This window comes from Brassica napus, chromosome C1, assembly GCF_020379485.1.
Source record: "Brassica napus cultivar Da-Ae chromosome C1, Da-Ae, whole genome shotgun sequence".
Lineage (NCBI taxonomy): Eukaryota > Viridiplantae > Streptophyta > Magnoliopsida > Brassicales > Brassicaceae > Brassica > Brassica napus.
The window spans coordinates 2,693,323-2,708,764 of record NC_063444.1 but is presented as its reverse complement, the minus strand read 5'-3'; the positions used below and the strand labels follow the sequence as shown (position 1 = coordinate 2,708,764).

General features: G+C 38.2%; 4 protein-coding genes across 6 annotated transcripts; 2 read left to right on the top strand and 2 right to left on the bottom strand.

Moving 5' to 3' along the window:
* The first annotated feature begins 1,219 nt into the window (after positions 1-1,219).
* Positions 1,220-6,784, top strand: LOC106368717 (probable ubiquitin-like-specific protease 2A). 2 transcript variants are annotated; one of them, XM_013808739.3, is made up of 17 exons: positions 1,220-1,459; positions 1,751-1,816; positions 1,918-1,967; positions 2,058-2,148; positions 2,228-2,277; positions 2,450-2,647; positions 2,718-2,787; positions 2,966-3,074; positions 3,389-3,442; positions 3,800-3,931; positions 4,239-4,439; positions 4,516-4,571; positions 4,654-4,741; positions 5,012-5,099; positions 5,433-5,552; positions 5,704-6,060; positions 6,149-6,784. In XM_013808739.3, exons 1-17 carry the CDS (start codon positions 1,285-1,287, stop codon positions 6,614-6,616), a joined length of 2,373 nt encoding a protein of 790 aa, XP_013664193.1. In that variant the 5' UTR covers positions 1,220-1,284; the 3' UTR covers positions 6,617-6,784. The 2 variants fall into 2 exon arrangements, with proteins under 2 accessions (XP_013664193.1, XP_013664192.1); XM_013808738.3 differs by having other exon boundaries at positions 2,046-2,148.
* Positions 6,708-8,303, bottom strand: LOC106368719. Its single transcript, XM_013808741.3, has 6 exons — positions 7,961-8,303; positions 7,790-7,885; positions 7,691-7,731; positions 7,338-7,455; positions 7,091-7,171; positions 6,708-6,987 (listed from the first exon to the last, which is right to left on the bottom strand). Exons 1-6 carry the CDS (start codon positions 8,153-8,155, stop codon positions 6,919-6,921), a joined length of 600 nt encoding a protein of 199 aa, XP_013664195.1. The 5' UTR covers positions 8,156-8,303; the 3' UTR covers positions 6,708-6,918.
* A 410-nt stretch (positions 8,304-8,713) lies between these two features.
* Positions 8,714-9,423, bottom strand: LOC125580559 (costars family protein ST45-2-like). Its single transcript, XM_048745185.1, has 2 exons — positions 9,189-9,423; positions 8,714-9,016 (listed from the first exon to the last, which is right to left on the bottom strand). Exons 1-2 carry the CDS (start codon positions 9,267-9,269, stop codon positions 8,804-8,806), a joined length of 294 nt encoding a protein of 97 aa, XP_048601142.1. The 5' UTR covers positions 9,270-9,423; the 3' UTR covers positions 8,714-8,803.
* Positions 9,424-9,685: 262 nt separating this feature from the next.
* On the top strand, positions 9,686-15,160 carry LOC106368718 (dynamin-related protein 3A). Of its 2 annotated transcripts, none has more exons than XM_048745183.1 (20): positions 9,686-10,233; positions 10,388-10,670; positions 10,763-10,791; positions 10,884-10,985; positions 11,179-11,247; positions 11,335-11,394; positions 11,685-11,798; positions 12,209-12,257; positions 12,334-12,443; positions 12,539-12,631; positions 12,757-12,849; positions 12,932-13,069; positions 13,256-13,369; positions 13,462-13,563; positions 13,662-13,701; positions 13,853-14,001; positions 14,091-14,237; positions 14,328-14,380; positions 14,462-14,561; positions 14,652-15,160. In XM_048745183.1, the coding sequence occupies exons 1-20, from the start codon at positions 9,835-9,837 to the stop codon at positions 14,847-14,849; spliced, it is 2,442 nt and encodes an 813-aa protein (XP_048601140.1). In that variant the 5' UTR covers positions 9,686-9,834; the 3' UTR covers positions 14,850-15,160. The 2 variants fall into 2 exon arrangements, with proteins under 2 accessions (XP_048601140.1, XP_048601139.1); XM_048745182.1 differs by having other exon boundaries at positions 13,459-13,563.
* The last annotated feature ends 282 nt before the right edge of the window (positions 15,161-15,442 follow it).

The following is a 15,442-nucleotide window of genomic DNA, read 5'->3' as shown; positions in this document are numbered from 1 at the left end:
GTTTGTGGCATTTATATTTTGTTAAGGATACTGGTCGATGCAACAAACAACATTTTTAACATAAAAAATATTTGAATATTTGAATAAAATCAACTATTTAAAGATTATTCTAATTTATTTAACATTTTATTAACATTAGTTGACTTTTTCTGGTTAATTATACAGTTCATGTGCTGTATATTTTTCACATGGCTGTGGTCTATACTCCAATAACATTGTATACATGGGGTAATATACACATATTCCTGTATATGATTCATATATACCGTTTAACATTATTCCAGTTCTGATTTTCTGATTGAGCAAACATTTTGGTAAATTGCTTGTACATACATATAATGTGGATTGAAGTTATTAAATTGCAGTCCGGACGAGGTAGTCCAAGTGGCAGGACGGGCCTGTGGTGGCAACCACCATCCGGGTTCGATTCCCTCCCCATGCGGAAACTACCCTGCCTTTTCTGGACACCAAAGCGGTACTGGGTTCGATCCAGCCCAGGTAAAGCCCTCCCGGATGAAGTGGACCGCTGCCTGACCGGGCCCAGGGGAATGACCCGCGAAGCGGAGAACCACTGGATTATAAAAAAAAAAAAAAGTTATTAAATTGCAAACAATATTATACCAACCAAATTGGTCTAATGGTAAAAGAGTACTTAGTATGCATTCTGCTATTAAGATTCATTCTTCGTTGGAAAATTTTAATTTTCTTGTTTGGATTTCCGGCAAAAAGTTAAAACCATAATTTTTTCACAAAAAACTAGTTTTGTACAAAAAAAATATTGACAAACAGTATTTGAGTAATCCAAAGTTATCATAAGACTATTTAGAATTTAACAAATTATAATTGATTTTTTGTTGATTTCTTCTTGTTCAAAATAGAATTTTGTTGATAAAAAAACATAGAATTTGTCATCAACATTCAAATTAATTTTTCTTCAGACTTGCAAGTTGCAAGTTGTAGTTACACCTACAGTGAAAAAAATGCTGTGTTGCACATCTTGTTAGGTTTACATTGTATTGTATATAGTGAAAATAGTTTGGGCCATTACGCTATTGTTGGAATAATCTTGTATATCCATATTACATTTGGGCTTTAACCAAAATGCAATGTCGACAGAAAAAAAAAAGTGATTCCACAAAAAATCGGGGTTTAACGGGTCAGACCGGTTTCTCAATGCCGGTACGATGTTCTTAATCAATTGCTGTTGCTGGTACTCGAAACGCAAATTCAAATACACGTCTCGACCCTTCTCGTCTCCTTCCGTTGTAACTCGAGCGCAGCGCGATGACTCAGCCGTCTGTTCACTCCCGCGGTAAGCGCGAGAATATCGGAGTATTCGATTACACCGACGAGGACGAACACGTCGAAGAGATGTCGAAGAAACTCCTCCGAAAGTTCGATTCCCCTGGAACTACTAAAACCCCCCGCGCCATCGATAAGTACGACTTCCTTCGACTCTGTAAGTGGTCTCTTAACGAAATTGTGGACTCGATTTTGCTTTAGGTTATCCTGGGAGAATCTGTTAGGCTCTATAAATATCGGAAGATCACAGTGGTTTCTTAATTTACTTGAATTTTACTTTTTGTTAGCGTCTGGGAAACGAAACGAATCGTTGATTCAAGAGTTGTTCGCTTCTCTGTGATGTATCTAAACTATACTCTAGTGATCATGATGCTTAGATCATCAAGTTTTACATGGTAACACAAGTGAATGAAGATCTTATTCTTGTGTACCGTCTTTTTAATTTCAGTCGCGCAGGAAACACAAAGCGAGAGCAAAGCACTGGACCACATAGTTATTGATGTTGAAGATAACAGTAAGAGTTTATTCGTAGCTGCGAGTTCCAAATTTTTCAGTTTTCTTGAATTTGTATGAGTTTGTCATCTCACTTGGCTAAACTAAGTGTGGTTTATGCAGTCCCAGAAAAAGAAGAACGGTCAAGGTGTGAACCCAGCGGATATGAAACTGTGAGCCTTTTAATCCATTCATGAAGGAGTTACCATAAGGAATAAGAATGTTCAGAAATTTTATGATTTTTGTTTTAGAATATATTGCAGTGTGACCTGATTGATGTAGCCTCCGATGACTCCCGTGGAAGGATTGGAATCAATTCATCATCGTCTTCATCTCTGTCGGAAAATGATGATGGTTAATATAGTTTCAGTTTTCTTTGTTGTTTCTTCCCTCAAAGTTGCTTGCTCTAAAGAAGCTTTCTGAATTATCTCAGCCTCAAATGGAGAAGAAGCCACAAGTGTTACTTCTGTTTCACGTGAAGTTGTAAGTCTTTTCGAGTATGCACTTTTATTAGAGATAGTGAAGGATCATATAAAATTGAAAAACGTAGGCTTTTCTTCTTCTGAAAACATTTTGATTTGCTGTCTGTCTCGAGAGTTATGGATGTGTGTTCATATTCAGAAAATATCTCATACTTTTATGTCTGCATTTACAGGACTCCGAGAATTCACAAGTTCTCATTATCCCTGATGTTATTATATATGGAGATATATATTGCACTAACTCGAAGTTAACATTTTCACGCAACTGTGTGAGTGTTGAAAGTTCATCAGTAAATGCAACTAAAGGGACATTTAGTTGTCAGTGGACAATAGAAGATATCGTCAGAATTGAGTCTCAGTGGTGTTCAGAGGTGATTTCTGCTAGATCATCATTTATGGGTTGATGGGTTTTCTTATGATACTCGAGTTGTAAATTTTCAGGTTGAGACTGCCCTGGTAAACGTCCTTCTGAAGTCCAGGGACGGAGTTGACAATGCGAAAGAGATTACAGGTTTACTATAAGTTCATATTTTCATATGTTAGTGTTGTTTCAGTGCGAGGGGGTTTCTTAACGTTGGAAATTGCTAGCTTTATAAGAGCGCCTACACATCATATCTCTCCATTTGGTAGATTTTGATATTTACAACGTTAGCTCCAGTCTAACTAACACCTGCACCCATGCTTGACAGGCATTGATCTCCTAAAGTTTTCCGTTTATGACGCTAAATGGTCTAAAGAAGTAGAAACCATCAAATTGCTGGACTCAAGATACAAGGATATTTGGTTTGATACCATAACGTAAGTCATCATTATCGCACCATTATGTTAGCATATTCATTGCAATTTGTACAGTATAAATGTTGGTGGCATCTGACTCAATAGGTCGTTGCTCAAGTCCTGAAGTATGAATTTTTCTCTTTCTAATTTCCACATCTTGAAATGAACACAGTGAACAACACATTTATGTGATGTCGTATAAAAAAATCTCTTCCGTTAAGTTGTTTCCTTGTGAACTAGAAAGATTCTTGGAAATTTTCAAATGTACGAATCTTTTCATGAAAAGAGCTTTTGACAATAGTAAAAAGGATTTAATTTGTTGTTAATGTTGACAGAGAAAGCGAAGAAAAAGCTTGTAGTGGACACAATTTGGAAACTTCACTCAACAAGTAAGTATGAACTAGTCTATAATATACTCGTGGTTTATAAATTTGAATTTTGGTAAATGTAATCTGTTAATTTGATCATGTACTCCTCTAATTACTTATATGTTATTTTATGACTTATGTTGGTATTGGTGACCTGAGACTTAGATGTGTATAGAATTATGGAAGATTGTTCTATTAGTTTTTGAAGGCATGCTATATGATGAATGTTTTTTTCGATACCCCTTCTAGTTATCTGAAATATATAAGCAACATATATATGGATGATATCGTAACGCTTGGTGCCTTAAATTATTTTAGATATTGACACCCCCGTTTAGTTTTATCTTACCTTTTGATTGTTTATATTTTGATCTTCAGTCTCGCTGGTTCATTTGAAGATCTCGTTTACCCTCAAGGAGAACCAGATGCTGTAGTAGTTCGGAAGCAAGACATTGAGCTTCTGAAGCCAAGACGTTTCATTAACGATACAATCATTGATTTTTATATCAAGTAAGTTACTATCTTTCCATATTGTCTTAACTTTTAACATTATAACGAAATAAAATCTGTACTCGTAGAGCGTAGAAGGACTACAAGCCAAAAATGGCAATACTAGGTGCATTATTTTTTCATGTCAACAGCAAGGTCAATTCTCATTTGCTTAAAATAGGCAGAAACAGTAGCATGAGTAGATCTTAGGTGTTTAGATTATAATTGAAAAAAACTTGTCGTATTATATTTGCTTTCATTTATATTTACCTTTTCAATGCATAAGCTAGTTGGATGCAGCTTGTAAAGTTTGGTTCAATACTTGCAGGTACCTTAAGAGTCGAATTCGACCAGAGGAACGGGGCAGATTCCACTTCTTCAATTGTTTCTTTTTCCGTAAGCTGGCTAACTTAGACAAAGGTTCACCTAGCTCGTTTGGAGGAAGAGAAGCATACCAACGTGTGCAGAAGTGGACTAAGAATGTGGAACTCTTCGAAAAAGATTATATATTTATTCCTATAAATTTCAGGTGAAAACATAATCCACACGCATGGCTAATTAGTTCTTGCCGCTGATATGATGATTTATCTTGCCTATGGTTGCAGTTTTCACTGGAGTCTGATTATCATCTGTCATCCAGGTGAATTGGTTTCTTCTACTGGTAAGGTTAACTCCCTTTGTTATGTTCTTATACTCGTTTTATAATAGCCGAAAAATAAATTATCACTCTGCTGATGATGAAGTCGAAAACCCATCAAGGGTTCCCTGCATCTTGCATCTGGACTCAATTAAAGGAAGCCACAAGGGTGGTCTCGTAAACATTTTTCCGAGGTATACTCCACAACGTTTCATTAAATTCACTGGCATACTATGCCACAATACTTTTGAAATTAGTCTCCAGAGAGTATTGAGTAAACCTTATGCATAGGAAGTCACTCGTTCTGTGTTTGCAGTTCATTATTGGTTTATTTACTTTAGAATTCTTCGTTTATTTTTCATCCATTTTACTCGAAGACTTCTCAAGTCAAAAGCATCATTGTATCATGAATATTTGTTGTACAGCATGAGTGACCTACTTAAATGTCAATCATGTGATCATAGTTACCTACATGAAGAGTGGAAAGCGAGGCAAGGAAACACAACAATTGATTTATCAAGGGCATCAAATATGCAGCTCCTTTCACTTGAGGTATTACTTCTAACGAGAATGATATTATCTTGAGCATAGATAGAAGGCTCAAAACTAATATAACTTTCATGATTGCTTAAAGCTCTGGTTCTAGATTATCATTTTTTACATAGTACCCCTGCTTGATGCGTACTATAGATTAACATGTTGAAAAACTTTATAGGTGAATCTTTATTCTGTAGACCTGTTAGTGCCTAATATATTAATGCAGTTTTGGTGGGCTTTCGTCGAGAAAAACGTTACTATTGTAATGTCATTCGATATTTTCGTTGTGGACTGTGGAAATTTCTTCAGTGGTTTTTCTGATGCTGTTGCTTCATTTAACTAATTCAGCTCCCGCAACAAGAGAATTCGTTTGACTGTGGCCTCTTTTTGCTCCACTATTTGGAACTTTTTGTGGCTCAAGCTCCTGCTAAATTCAATCCTTCTCTTATCACAAGATCGGGAAATTTTGTAAGTTGTCTTTTTCTTCATCTCCTTGGATATGATGAAGTTGCATCTGACTTTCTGAATTTCTTGTACCATATTTTATGATATGAAATAAAATCAGCAAGAAACAGTGATTTGAAGGGGATGCTTTAATTAATCTTCTGCTCCTTTTCAGCTAACTAGGAAATGGTTTCCTGCCAAGGAAGCTTCACTTAAGCGTGGTTACATCTTAGAGTTGCTTTACAATCTCCACAAAGGTCATGATCCAAGTATTCTTCCAGCTGATTCCAAAAGCAAACCACCTCATTGCCGAGTTTCCAACGAGAATGATGAAGAAAACGAAAGCAAGAATGTGACTGAGATCTGTAAATGGAGAAAGCCATTTGATGGTTCCTCAGCAATCGTCACATACATTCCTCAAACAGAGACTTGCTCGGCAGATCAGATTCTCAGCAAAGAAGTTTTTTACACGAGAGGTTATGACCTCCCTGAGGCTTCCAAGCGCCGAAAGTCCTTTATGTCGCCTATTGTGGTAATTGCTTTTACTATCTCTTCAATTTAGTTTATAATGGTGATTATCATATCTTTTGATAGCGATTGTTTACTTTCTCATAAACCAGGAAGTTCAAGAAAGTGGTGAGAAAGAAGAAATCCATTTGCCAATGGATACAGAGGAATCTATTTGTCAAGAGATGGAAACATTGCGAAAAGAAGAATGCATGCTTTATATCGAGGACACTGATGATGAAGACGCTGTAGTAGAATACGTTCCTGATTCCCAAGATTCATGTGAAGCTGAGATGAAAGAAGAAGAAGATGATAATGAATTGTTTCTGTTTACTGGAGCATCCAAAAATATTCATAAAAGCAGAGAAATCAAATCTGCTTCAGCATGGATCGAAAAGGGAGTCCACAAGAGTAGGAGCAGAGGTTTAGCTGCTCGTTCTTGCTGTAACAACATTCTTCTTGTGCTGTCGGATGATGAGGGAAGCTCTGCCGCAAGCGACGAGCTTCACAACAAAGAAAACTTCTCTAGTTCAAGATGTAATGTGATGGCCAAGAAGCCAAAGACTATTTACAGAAGATGAATATCGCCAATCTCATGCGATGCTTTTGAGTTTTAGAGTTGTTACGTTGGCAATAGTTATTTTAACTCTTTCATGTATAAAGCAAGTAATCTACATCGATGTGTCAACATTTATATTCAATACTGCTCTCGTCTCTAATACGTTAAGCATTAAAGGTTCGTTTCTCTATAGACAAGGAAAAAAAGAAGCAGGTTTTATCAAAGTGAGAGGATGCAAAAACAGAGAGCTCACACAATCCTTTACTACAAAAAAGAAAGAAAGAAACAGATGTCGTCCATTCAAATGAAGCTGTAGTTGTTAATTCACACGTCGTCTCTACCGCGATGCATTAGGAGCAATTGTTCCAACTCTTCCCTGCGTCGGTCTATCTCCTGCAACAAACAAGATTCAATGATTTAGAAGCGCTATCTGATGAATATAATGCCATGATGATGCAAATGAGCCTCGATGCAAATTTAAACTATCAATATTTGCCTCAAGATCCTTGACAGCTTGTTCTCTTGAAATTTCCTTCTGCTGTCGAGCACGCTTCAGAAAGCCGATGCATAGAACTCCCTGAAGTTCAGACAACGATAAAAAGCATTAACTGACGGCTAAGAACACAAACGAAATTGACTACAACAGACAATAAGATGCACAAATTCGAAGATGCAACCCAAACAAAGATGAAAAAGTTACAAGAGTAAGGCAAAAGGAGAGAGTAAGAATGTGAAAAACGTACTGAGATGACATAGATAAGACCGCAAGCAAGGAGCATGTAGCTAGCGATATTCTGCAGAAGCAGGAGATCCTTCTTCTGAGCCAGATAGTCAGGGAAAGCTCTTGTCATCACAGCAACACTGAAATAACCAAATCAAACGAACATAAAACATTTAAAAAAAAAAATCTTAAAACAACCAAGAAATTTTATCCCAAATTCTCTCAGCATCATCTTGGAACTGTAAGTTTCAAATCAAGAAACGCTGATTCAGGTATGATGACACACTGTGTTCTTGAATTGGCTGAAGCAAACACTCCAAATAAAAAAGAATTATAAAATAAACCACTCCAAGAGAAAAGATTATGGTAACTTACAAAATCTGAAGCATTCCTCTCCCAGCCCAGTACTCAAGAACCTGTGTATAGATTAAGTAAGTATTGACGAAAGGAAGCATATACTATAGAGAAACTAACCTTGGAAAATTTGAGGATGAAACCCCATTCAGTCTCAGCGAGAACCACAAAACAAGCAATCACCACAGCATAACACCGGAATATTCCATCGAACAGCTAAAAATGATTTAAAAAAAAAAAGTAAGAGTGAGAAAAAGAAAGAGAGAGAGAGAGAGGGAGGTTACGATTTACATCGTGGCTATCTCGGAAGGATCGAATAGCAGCGAGGACATTAACGACGACGCAGAGAATGGCGATAAGAGAGGTAACGAAGCTGAAACACCTGCATACAACGAGGAAAGGATCCGCTCTGTTACTGAGCCTCGATCTTATGGCGGCTCCTCCAGAAGGCTCGCCGGTTTCTTCGTGTACATCGGCTCTCTCCATCTGAAACCGATTTCCCCGGGAGATACTCCGACGATAATCCACCGTAGATGCGATGTGTGTTTGGTTCTGGAGGAGGAGGAGATCACTGGAAAGTGTGATTCTTTCACCTTCCGATCACGTTTCTCTTTTCGTTCCTTTTTGGGATAACTATTTATACTCTCTAAATAAAAATACAAACAAAACGGTGCGTTTTGGTTTGCTAATAACAGCATCACTCCACATGTCGCAGTGTCATTGGATAAGCACATAAAGATCCCCCGCCACGCCATCCAGACTCACTCCCACCAAAAGACTATTTTACCCTCAGCGTGTCTCTGACCCCGCTTCTGCTCCTTTTTATCCTCTTCCTCCTGCGATTCAGAATGTCGCCATCAAGCGCTTCGGTTCTAAGCTGGTACATCACTCTAGGATGCTGTAGACGACGTCGTTTTTCCGCTGGGCAAGGATCGGGGAATGTTAACAACGAGGAAGATGGAAGCAGCAGTGGTTTCCCATTTCCTTTTGTATTTTTCAGTTCTCATTTCTTAAGTAATATTAATAATTGTGAGTCAAAGAGAGGGAAGCAAAAGCAATCATTGATCTTCGAGTTCGTCATTTCATTACACATTTTTTTGGAAGATAAAACGAAACAAAACGGAAATGGGGAACTTAGGAAGTGGCGGCAGCGGAGACAGCAGCTTGAGGTGGAGGTGGAGGTGGAGATGGTCGGAGAGTGATCTCAACCTTGTCGTGAACGCCTTGGAGCAAGAGTTCTCCAGGGAATGACACTATTTTGCGCTTCTTAGCGGCTCTCAAAGTCCCAACCAAAGCTTCAAAGATGTTGGCACATCGATCGTCATTGAACAACACACCAAACGTCACCTAAACCCAAACACAAAAAGGAAACCAAAAAACCAAATAAATCCTCAAAGATCTTATCAAATCAAGATTAACATTTTATTTAGATCTGATCGCAGGAAAGCAATAAAGAAAGAGCAATTGACGAGATCTTGAAACGAGAAAAGCACATGGGATTGAAAAGATGAAAGAAGACCTTGTAAGAGCCATCAGGCTGGAGAGAACCAAGACGATGGATCTCTTCCTCAAGTTTCTGAATCTCCTCCTCTACGTTCATTCTCTCTTCTTTTTGGGATTCAAAGCAGAGACCTTTCAGCTCGATGACAGATGATGATGATGATCTGTCTTCTCCTCTCACCTCCAGACCAACACTTATGTCTGAATCTGATCTGATGATAATTGTTTCTTCTCCTCCTATCCTGTTAAAAAAGGACTAAACCGACCCCACATCTCACTTATGTTTATATAAATTGAAAAATACCCCCTAACATTTCAAAAAGCTTGCAACTTTATCAACAAATTAAATAATGTTCATTATTATAACCTAGAGAGAAAAAATGCGACTTCTTCACGTTTTCGAAACTCTAGCCCAAGTAAAAATATTTTTAATTTAGAACAAAAATAAAATTAAGAGCTTGATGATAAAGTAAAAACTCGAGATATATACATATATATATATATATTAAAAAAAAATGAATAACAAGTCTTGATCTTTATCATTCATTCGTGCCTCCAAAATCGAGAGGAGGAAGGATCTGTCTTCTCCCAATAACACTAAGCACGAAATCGACTATTCACCCCCAAAAACCCTAATCTTTCTTCAATTCAAATCCGATCCATCGATGTCTGTTGAAGAAGCAACCAACGAGACTCATCCTCCCACTCCCCCTCCACCTTCTTCCGCCGCCAGCAAAGCGGCGCCTTTGGGCTCCTCCGTGATTCCGATCGTCAACAAGCTCCAAGACATCTTCGCCCAGCTCGGGAGCCAGTCCTCGATCGAGCTCCCCCAGGTCGCCGTCGTCGGGAGCCAGAGCAGCGGCAAGTCCAGCGTCCTCGAAGCCCTCGTCGGCAGAGACTTCCTCCCCCGCGGCAACGACATCTGCACTCGCCGCCCCCTCGTCCTCCAGCTCCTCCAGACCAAAAGCAAAGCCAGCGGCGGATCCGATGACGAGTGGGGAGAGTTCCTCCACCTCCCTAACAACCGTATCTACGACTTCTCCGAGATTCGTCGCGAAATTGAGGTTTCTTGAATTGATTACCCTAATTGTTCTAAATGTAGAAAGTCAAACATCTTTTGTGGTCTAAATGTATAAAGTCAACATCTTTTGTGGAATAAATGTAGAAAGTCAACATCTTTTGTGGTATAAATGTGGAAAGTGAACGTCTTTTTTGTAGGCTGAGACGAATAGATTGGTGGGAGAGAACAAAGGTGTGTCGGATAAGCAGATTCGTTTGAAGATTTTTTCGCCTAATGTGTTGGATATCACGCTTGTGGATCTTCCTGGTATCACTAAGGTGCCTGTGGGTGACCAGCCGACTGATATTGAAGCGCGTATTAGAACCATGATCTTGTCTTACATCAAGCAGCCTAGCTGCTTGATACTGGCTGTTACTCCCGCTAATTCGGATTTGGCGAACTCTGATGCGCTTCAGATCGCAGGAAACGCTGATCCTGATGGTATGTTGTGCTAACTAGTCTAGTGAGGAGAAAAAAATTGATTGCTTTAGAGTGTGTAGTATCTGACGTTGCTAATCTTCACTTGTCTCCAGGTCACAGAACAATAGGTGTTATCACAAAGGTGAATATATACTGTCCAAACTTGCTTTTTTTTTGCCTCTATCATGTAGTATAATTCATGTGTTTTAAAGTCGTTGTTCTGTGTGTTTTCAGTTGGATATCATGGACAGAGGTACTGATGCTCGTAATTTACTTCTTGGAAAAGTTGTTCCATTACGACTTGGATATGTGGGAGTGGTGAACCGTTGCCAGGAGGTAAAGTTGTGATCTTGTGCTGACTCTTCCTTTACTTTTTTTTTTTTTGCTATTTACCTTTACTTGTACCTTGATTTCTTAGACTCAACCAAATTATTTCAGTGCGGGTGATGACCTTTTGCTTTGTATTTGTGGCTATACATGTTACAAAACGGTTAATTTCCTTTGAACTTTACTTTTTTTTTATAAACAGGATATTTTGCAAAACCGTTCTGTCAAGGAAGCACTTAGCGCAGAAGAGAAATTCTTCCGGAGTCGTCCAGTAAGTTGCATCATTTTGACTAGTCCCTTCATGATACTCTTGAGGTTTGTCCTGATTATATATATTTTTTTTTCTTTTGTCGCACAGGCTTATCATGGTCTTGCTGATCGTTTGGGTATCCCTCAGCTAGCGAAGAAGTTAAATCAGGTATCTTCTGCAGTTCTGGAGTAGTCTTTATTTTTTGGAAGATGTTGTTGAGTTTTATATGCATTATTATTCACCTCTTAGAGTTACTTACTATGCTTGTACGTATTTACCCTAGTCTAGAGAAGTAGCCTTTGCATTATTTTTTTTACCAGCATCTCTGACAATTTATTATGAAAGTTGATCTATGTACTAATTATTTTGTTGTTGTTGGCTTGTTTTGTTTCTTTCTCAATCGATACTTACTTTAGAACAACTAATTGGAGCTATCCTTTCTGTTACATTTTTTCTAGATCCTTGTTCAACATATCAAGGTTCTGCTTCCTGATTTGAAGTCGCGTATAAGTAATGCTTTGGTTGCCACAGCTAAGGAACATCAGAGTTATGGTGAAATTACAGAATCCACGGTAAGTTTTTATTGCCCAGTTCGCTGCTTTTACGGCATTCATTGTTAGCAATGACACTGTTTTAACTCTGGTAACTAGGATTGTTACACTTTATGGTGTCTTTTGCTCAGTCTTTTTGTTTGAGTGCAATTTTGCTCTTCCAGGCTACTTGCTCATGCATCTACCCTGCGTTCATGACTTTCTTGGAGTCTTTAGTTTATTAGATTACAAAAAGTCTTTAAGTGGTTGAATTAGCATTTAAAATGTTCTAATTTGCAAGGAAGTATTGCTGGCCACTGGGTGGTTAACATTTTCAAGTATATACATTTTAAATCGAATTTCTTATTATGCTACTTTTCATTTCTTTCTGACTTGCTTCGACTAGTCAAGCTTATCCTAATTTTTTGGTTTACTGTACTTGAAATCCGTAGGCTGGGCAAGGAGCTATTCTCCTCAACTTTCTTTCCAAATACTGTGAAGGTAATATCTGAAGATGAAATTTTGTTTTATGCTTTGTTTGGTTCATAGTGAGTCTCATTGTTACTTTTTCAAACAGCATACTCTTCATTGCTGGAAGGGAAAAGTGAAGAAATGTCTACCTCCGAGCTCTCTGGAGGAGCAAGAATTCACTATATTTTCCAGTCAATCTTTGTTAAGAGTTTGGAGGTTCGCTGCACAACTTATATATATATATATATATAATTTTCCAATCAATTCTTGTGAATTTAGACTGATGGACTTCCTTCACATTGCTTCTTCAGGAGGTTGATCCGTGTGAAGACTTTACAGATGATGATATTCGGACTGCAATCCAGAATGCAACTGGTCCAAGATCCGCATTATTTGTTCCAGACGTAGGTTTCTTAACATGTTTCTAAGCATGTTTGTCAGGACTTCCAAGCATACATGTGTTTCCTCACCTTTTCTAATTCTCAGGATATCTAATTACAGTCATTTGATACCAATCTTTTCTGCATAGGTTCCATTTGAATTTCTTGTTAGGAGGCAGATATCTCGTTTGTTAGATCCTAGCCTTCAGTGCGCTAGGTTCATTTTTGATGAGCTCGTAAAGGTGAGGTTTTCCTTTTGTTTATTGCTAAATAATAATAAAAATGTTAATTTCAATTTATTCATAAATATGAATTTATCTACAGATTAGCCATAAATGTATGATGAATGAGTTGCAGCGCTTCCCTGTCCTGAGAAAGCGCATGGATGAGGTTATCGGGGATTTCCTGCGAGAAGGTCTTGAACCCTCAGAAGCAATGATCGGTGATATCATTGATATGGAGGTCTGTTTAATGAACTGGAGATCCCTGTGATAATTGACGTCATTTACCCATGAATAGTTTACCAGCTGAGATTGTGTATTGTGTATATAGAGCACAGACTGATCTTTTGACGTGTTGCTTAACTGTTTGTACTGGTTGTCATAATTGCCTTGATGGTGATGTTAATATCTTGAGTGATGTTTGCAGATGGATTACATAAACACTTCTCATCCAAATTTTATTGGCGGAACCAAAGCCGTGGAGGCTGCGATGGAAAACGTAAAGTCTTCTAGGGTTCCCCATCCTGTGGCACGACCAAAGGTCTGAAGTACTTTGAGCAACACATAAAAAATGGTTTTGTGTTTCCTATTTGCTCTGTAGTGTTTTCTTATACGTTTCATATGATGTAGCAGGATCCGGTGGAGCCTGAGAGAACTTCTTCTTCTTCTTCCGCAAGTCAGGTGAAATCTCGATCTTTTCTCGGCAGACAAGCTAATGGAATCGTCCCTGATCAGGTATGTCATTACGTAATCAATAAACGCCCATGAGGCAGTTAGAAATTTTCAAGCAAAATAGTTGTTATTTGACACTTTCTCCATGACTATGTTCCCAGGGAGTTGTATCTGCAGATGCTGAAAAAGCTGCACCAGCTGGTAAAGTTCTAATTACTGTCGTTTTCAATTGCATGCAAAGAGATGATTTAGCATATTTCAGAAGATTTTTTGGCTGTGTGATGTATCTATGTGTTTAATAGCTAGAGATTGTGGGTAGAGTTTAACTGTTGTTTTATTGGATACTTGATAGCAAACGCGAATGATTCAAGGTGGGGAATCCCTTCAATTTTCCGAGGGGGTGAGAATCGGGCAGTGACCAAAGAGAACTTCTTAAACAAACCATTCAATGAAGCTGTTGAGGATATGTCTCAGAACTTATCGATGATCTATCTAAAGGAGGTGTGTGTCTTCTGTGCCGTCTTAGATGATACATATTGCCCATGCATGTTTTACTTATTCAACTATGCTGTTTGCTTTGCTTCCTGAAGCCCCCAGCTGTCTTGAGGCCATCCGAAACCCATTCAGAACAGGAAGATATCGAGATTCAGATAACAAAGCTGTTGCTTAAATCATACTATGACATTGTGAGGAAGAATATTGAGGACTCAGTACCAAAAGCAATCATGCATTTCCTGGTATGTGCTTCGTACTAAAGTTACTTGCAGCAACTCAAACTCTAGCATATTTGATATTTGAAACCAATACCACTTCTGTATCGAACTCAGGTAAACCACACAAAACGTGAGCTGCACAATGTCTTCATCAAGAAGCTTTACAGGTGATAATGGCTTGTTTTGATGCTTCACATCTGTGTTTGGATAGTCTCTTACTAATGGGTAGTTTGTATCATATGGTGCAGGGAGAACTTGTTTGAAGAAATGCTGCAAGAGCCGGATGAGATAGCAGTTAAGAGGAAACGCACTCGAGAAACTCTCCACATTCTTCAGCAAGCTTACAGGGTATGTTCTCAACTAGACCTTATTCTTTCAGCAAAATAAAAAAAAACTTAAATGTTTATATATAACCATATTGTTTGGATTGTCAAACAGACACTAGACGAGTTGCCTATGGAAGCAGAATCAGTGTGCAGTGGTGGTACCGATACAACAGGCGTGTCAAAACATCTGGACTTACCAGCATCTTCTTCGATGTATTCCACGAGCAGTTCATCATACTCGGCATCTCCATCTACGGGAAGAAGATCCAGAAGAGCAGGAAATCAACACCAAAACGGATATGGATTCTGACACGATCCAAAGAATCACTTGTTTTAAGTTGATGGACGCATTTCATTCATTTAATGGCTCTATCAGGTTTTGTTTGGTATTACTTAATTATGTGTTGGCAAAAATGAAGAATCTATATAGGAAAGTTAAGACACCGGTTTTGGAGTCTGCATTGGGTTTGTCTGTTAAGAGAGTGAAGAAGATTGATATAGTTCCCTGCAACAATAATGGGAAGCAAAAACCCTCGCACTCTTTTGTCTTCTTTTACACATTAATAAGTGATGCATTATTTCACTCTTCTATATAATTTTTGTGGAACGAGACTTGAAACATTTTCCTTTCTATAATTTTATGTGAAATTACGTTTTTAGATCAACATTTTTTACTTTCTTACAATCCAAAAATCAGTGTCTTTGCTATCAATTCACTAGCTAACAGCCAAGATACGGTTGCTTACTCTTTGGTTTAGAAGCCTAACACATGGCGTTGGTTGGCAATGGCATTCTCCATGTTCCCTGGTCTGGATATGTTGCATTATCCCACCTAACTGCTACGTGGCCGAGTATCTTTACGCAAAATGTATGTTTAGATTATTAGTTTCTAGTTGAGATTTA

Excerpts from the sequence above, each read along its gene's own strand:
- LOC106368717 (XM_013808738.3), top strand. The coding sequence starts at position 1,285 with ATGACTCAGCCGTCTGTTCACTCCCGCGGTAAGCGCGAGAATATCGGA. Across the intron at positions 2,149-2,227 it reads TCTGTCGGAAAATGATGATG|CCTCAAATGGAGAAGAAGCC; the intron begins GTTAATATAGTT and ends GAATTATCTCAG. Across the intron at positions 4,742-5,011 it reads CTCGTAAACATTTTTCCGAG|TTACCTACATGAAGAGTGGA; the intron begins GTATACTCCACA and ends ATGTGATCATAG.
- LOC106368719 (XM_013808741.3), bottom strand. The coding sequence starts at position 8,155 with ATGGAGAGAGCCGATGTACACGAAGAAACCGGCGAGCCTTCTGGAGGA. Across the intron at positions 7,732-7,789 it reads TCATCCTCAAATTTTCCAAG|GTTCTTGAGTACTGGGCTGG; the intron begins GTTAGTTTCTCT and ends ATCTATACACAG. Across the intron at positions 7,172-7,337 it reads GTCTTATCTATGTCATCTCA|GGAGTTCTATGCATCGGCTT; the intron begins GTACGTTTTTCA and ends TCTGAACTTCAG.
- LOC125580559 (XM_048745185.1), bottom strand. The coding sequence starts at position 9,269 with ATGAACGTAGAGGAGGAGATTCAGAAACTTGAGGAAGAGATCCATCGT. Across the intron at positions 9,017-9,188 it reads AGCCTGATGGCTCTTACAAG|GTGACGTTTGGTGTGTTGTT; the intron begins GTCTTCTTTCAT and ends GTTTGGGTTTAG.
- LOC106368718 (XM_048745182.1), top strand. The coding sequence starts at position 9,835 with ATGTCTGTTGAAGAAGCAACCAACGAGACTCATCCTCCCACTCCCCCT. Across the intron at positions 11,248-11,334 it reads AATTCTTCCGGAGTCGTCCA|GCTTATCATGGTCTTGCTGA; the intron begins GTAAGTTGCATC and ends TTTGTCGCACAG. Across the intron at positions 13,070-13,255 it reads GTGATATCATTGATATGGAG|ATGGATTACATAAACACTTC; the intron begins GTCTGTTTAATG and ends TGATGTTTGCAG.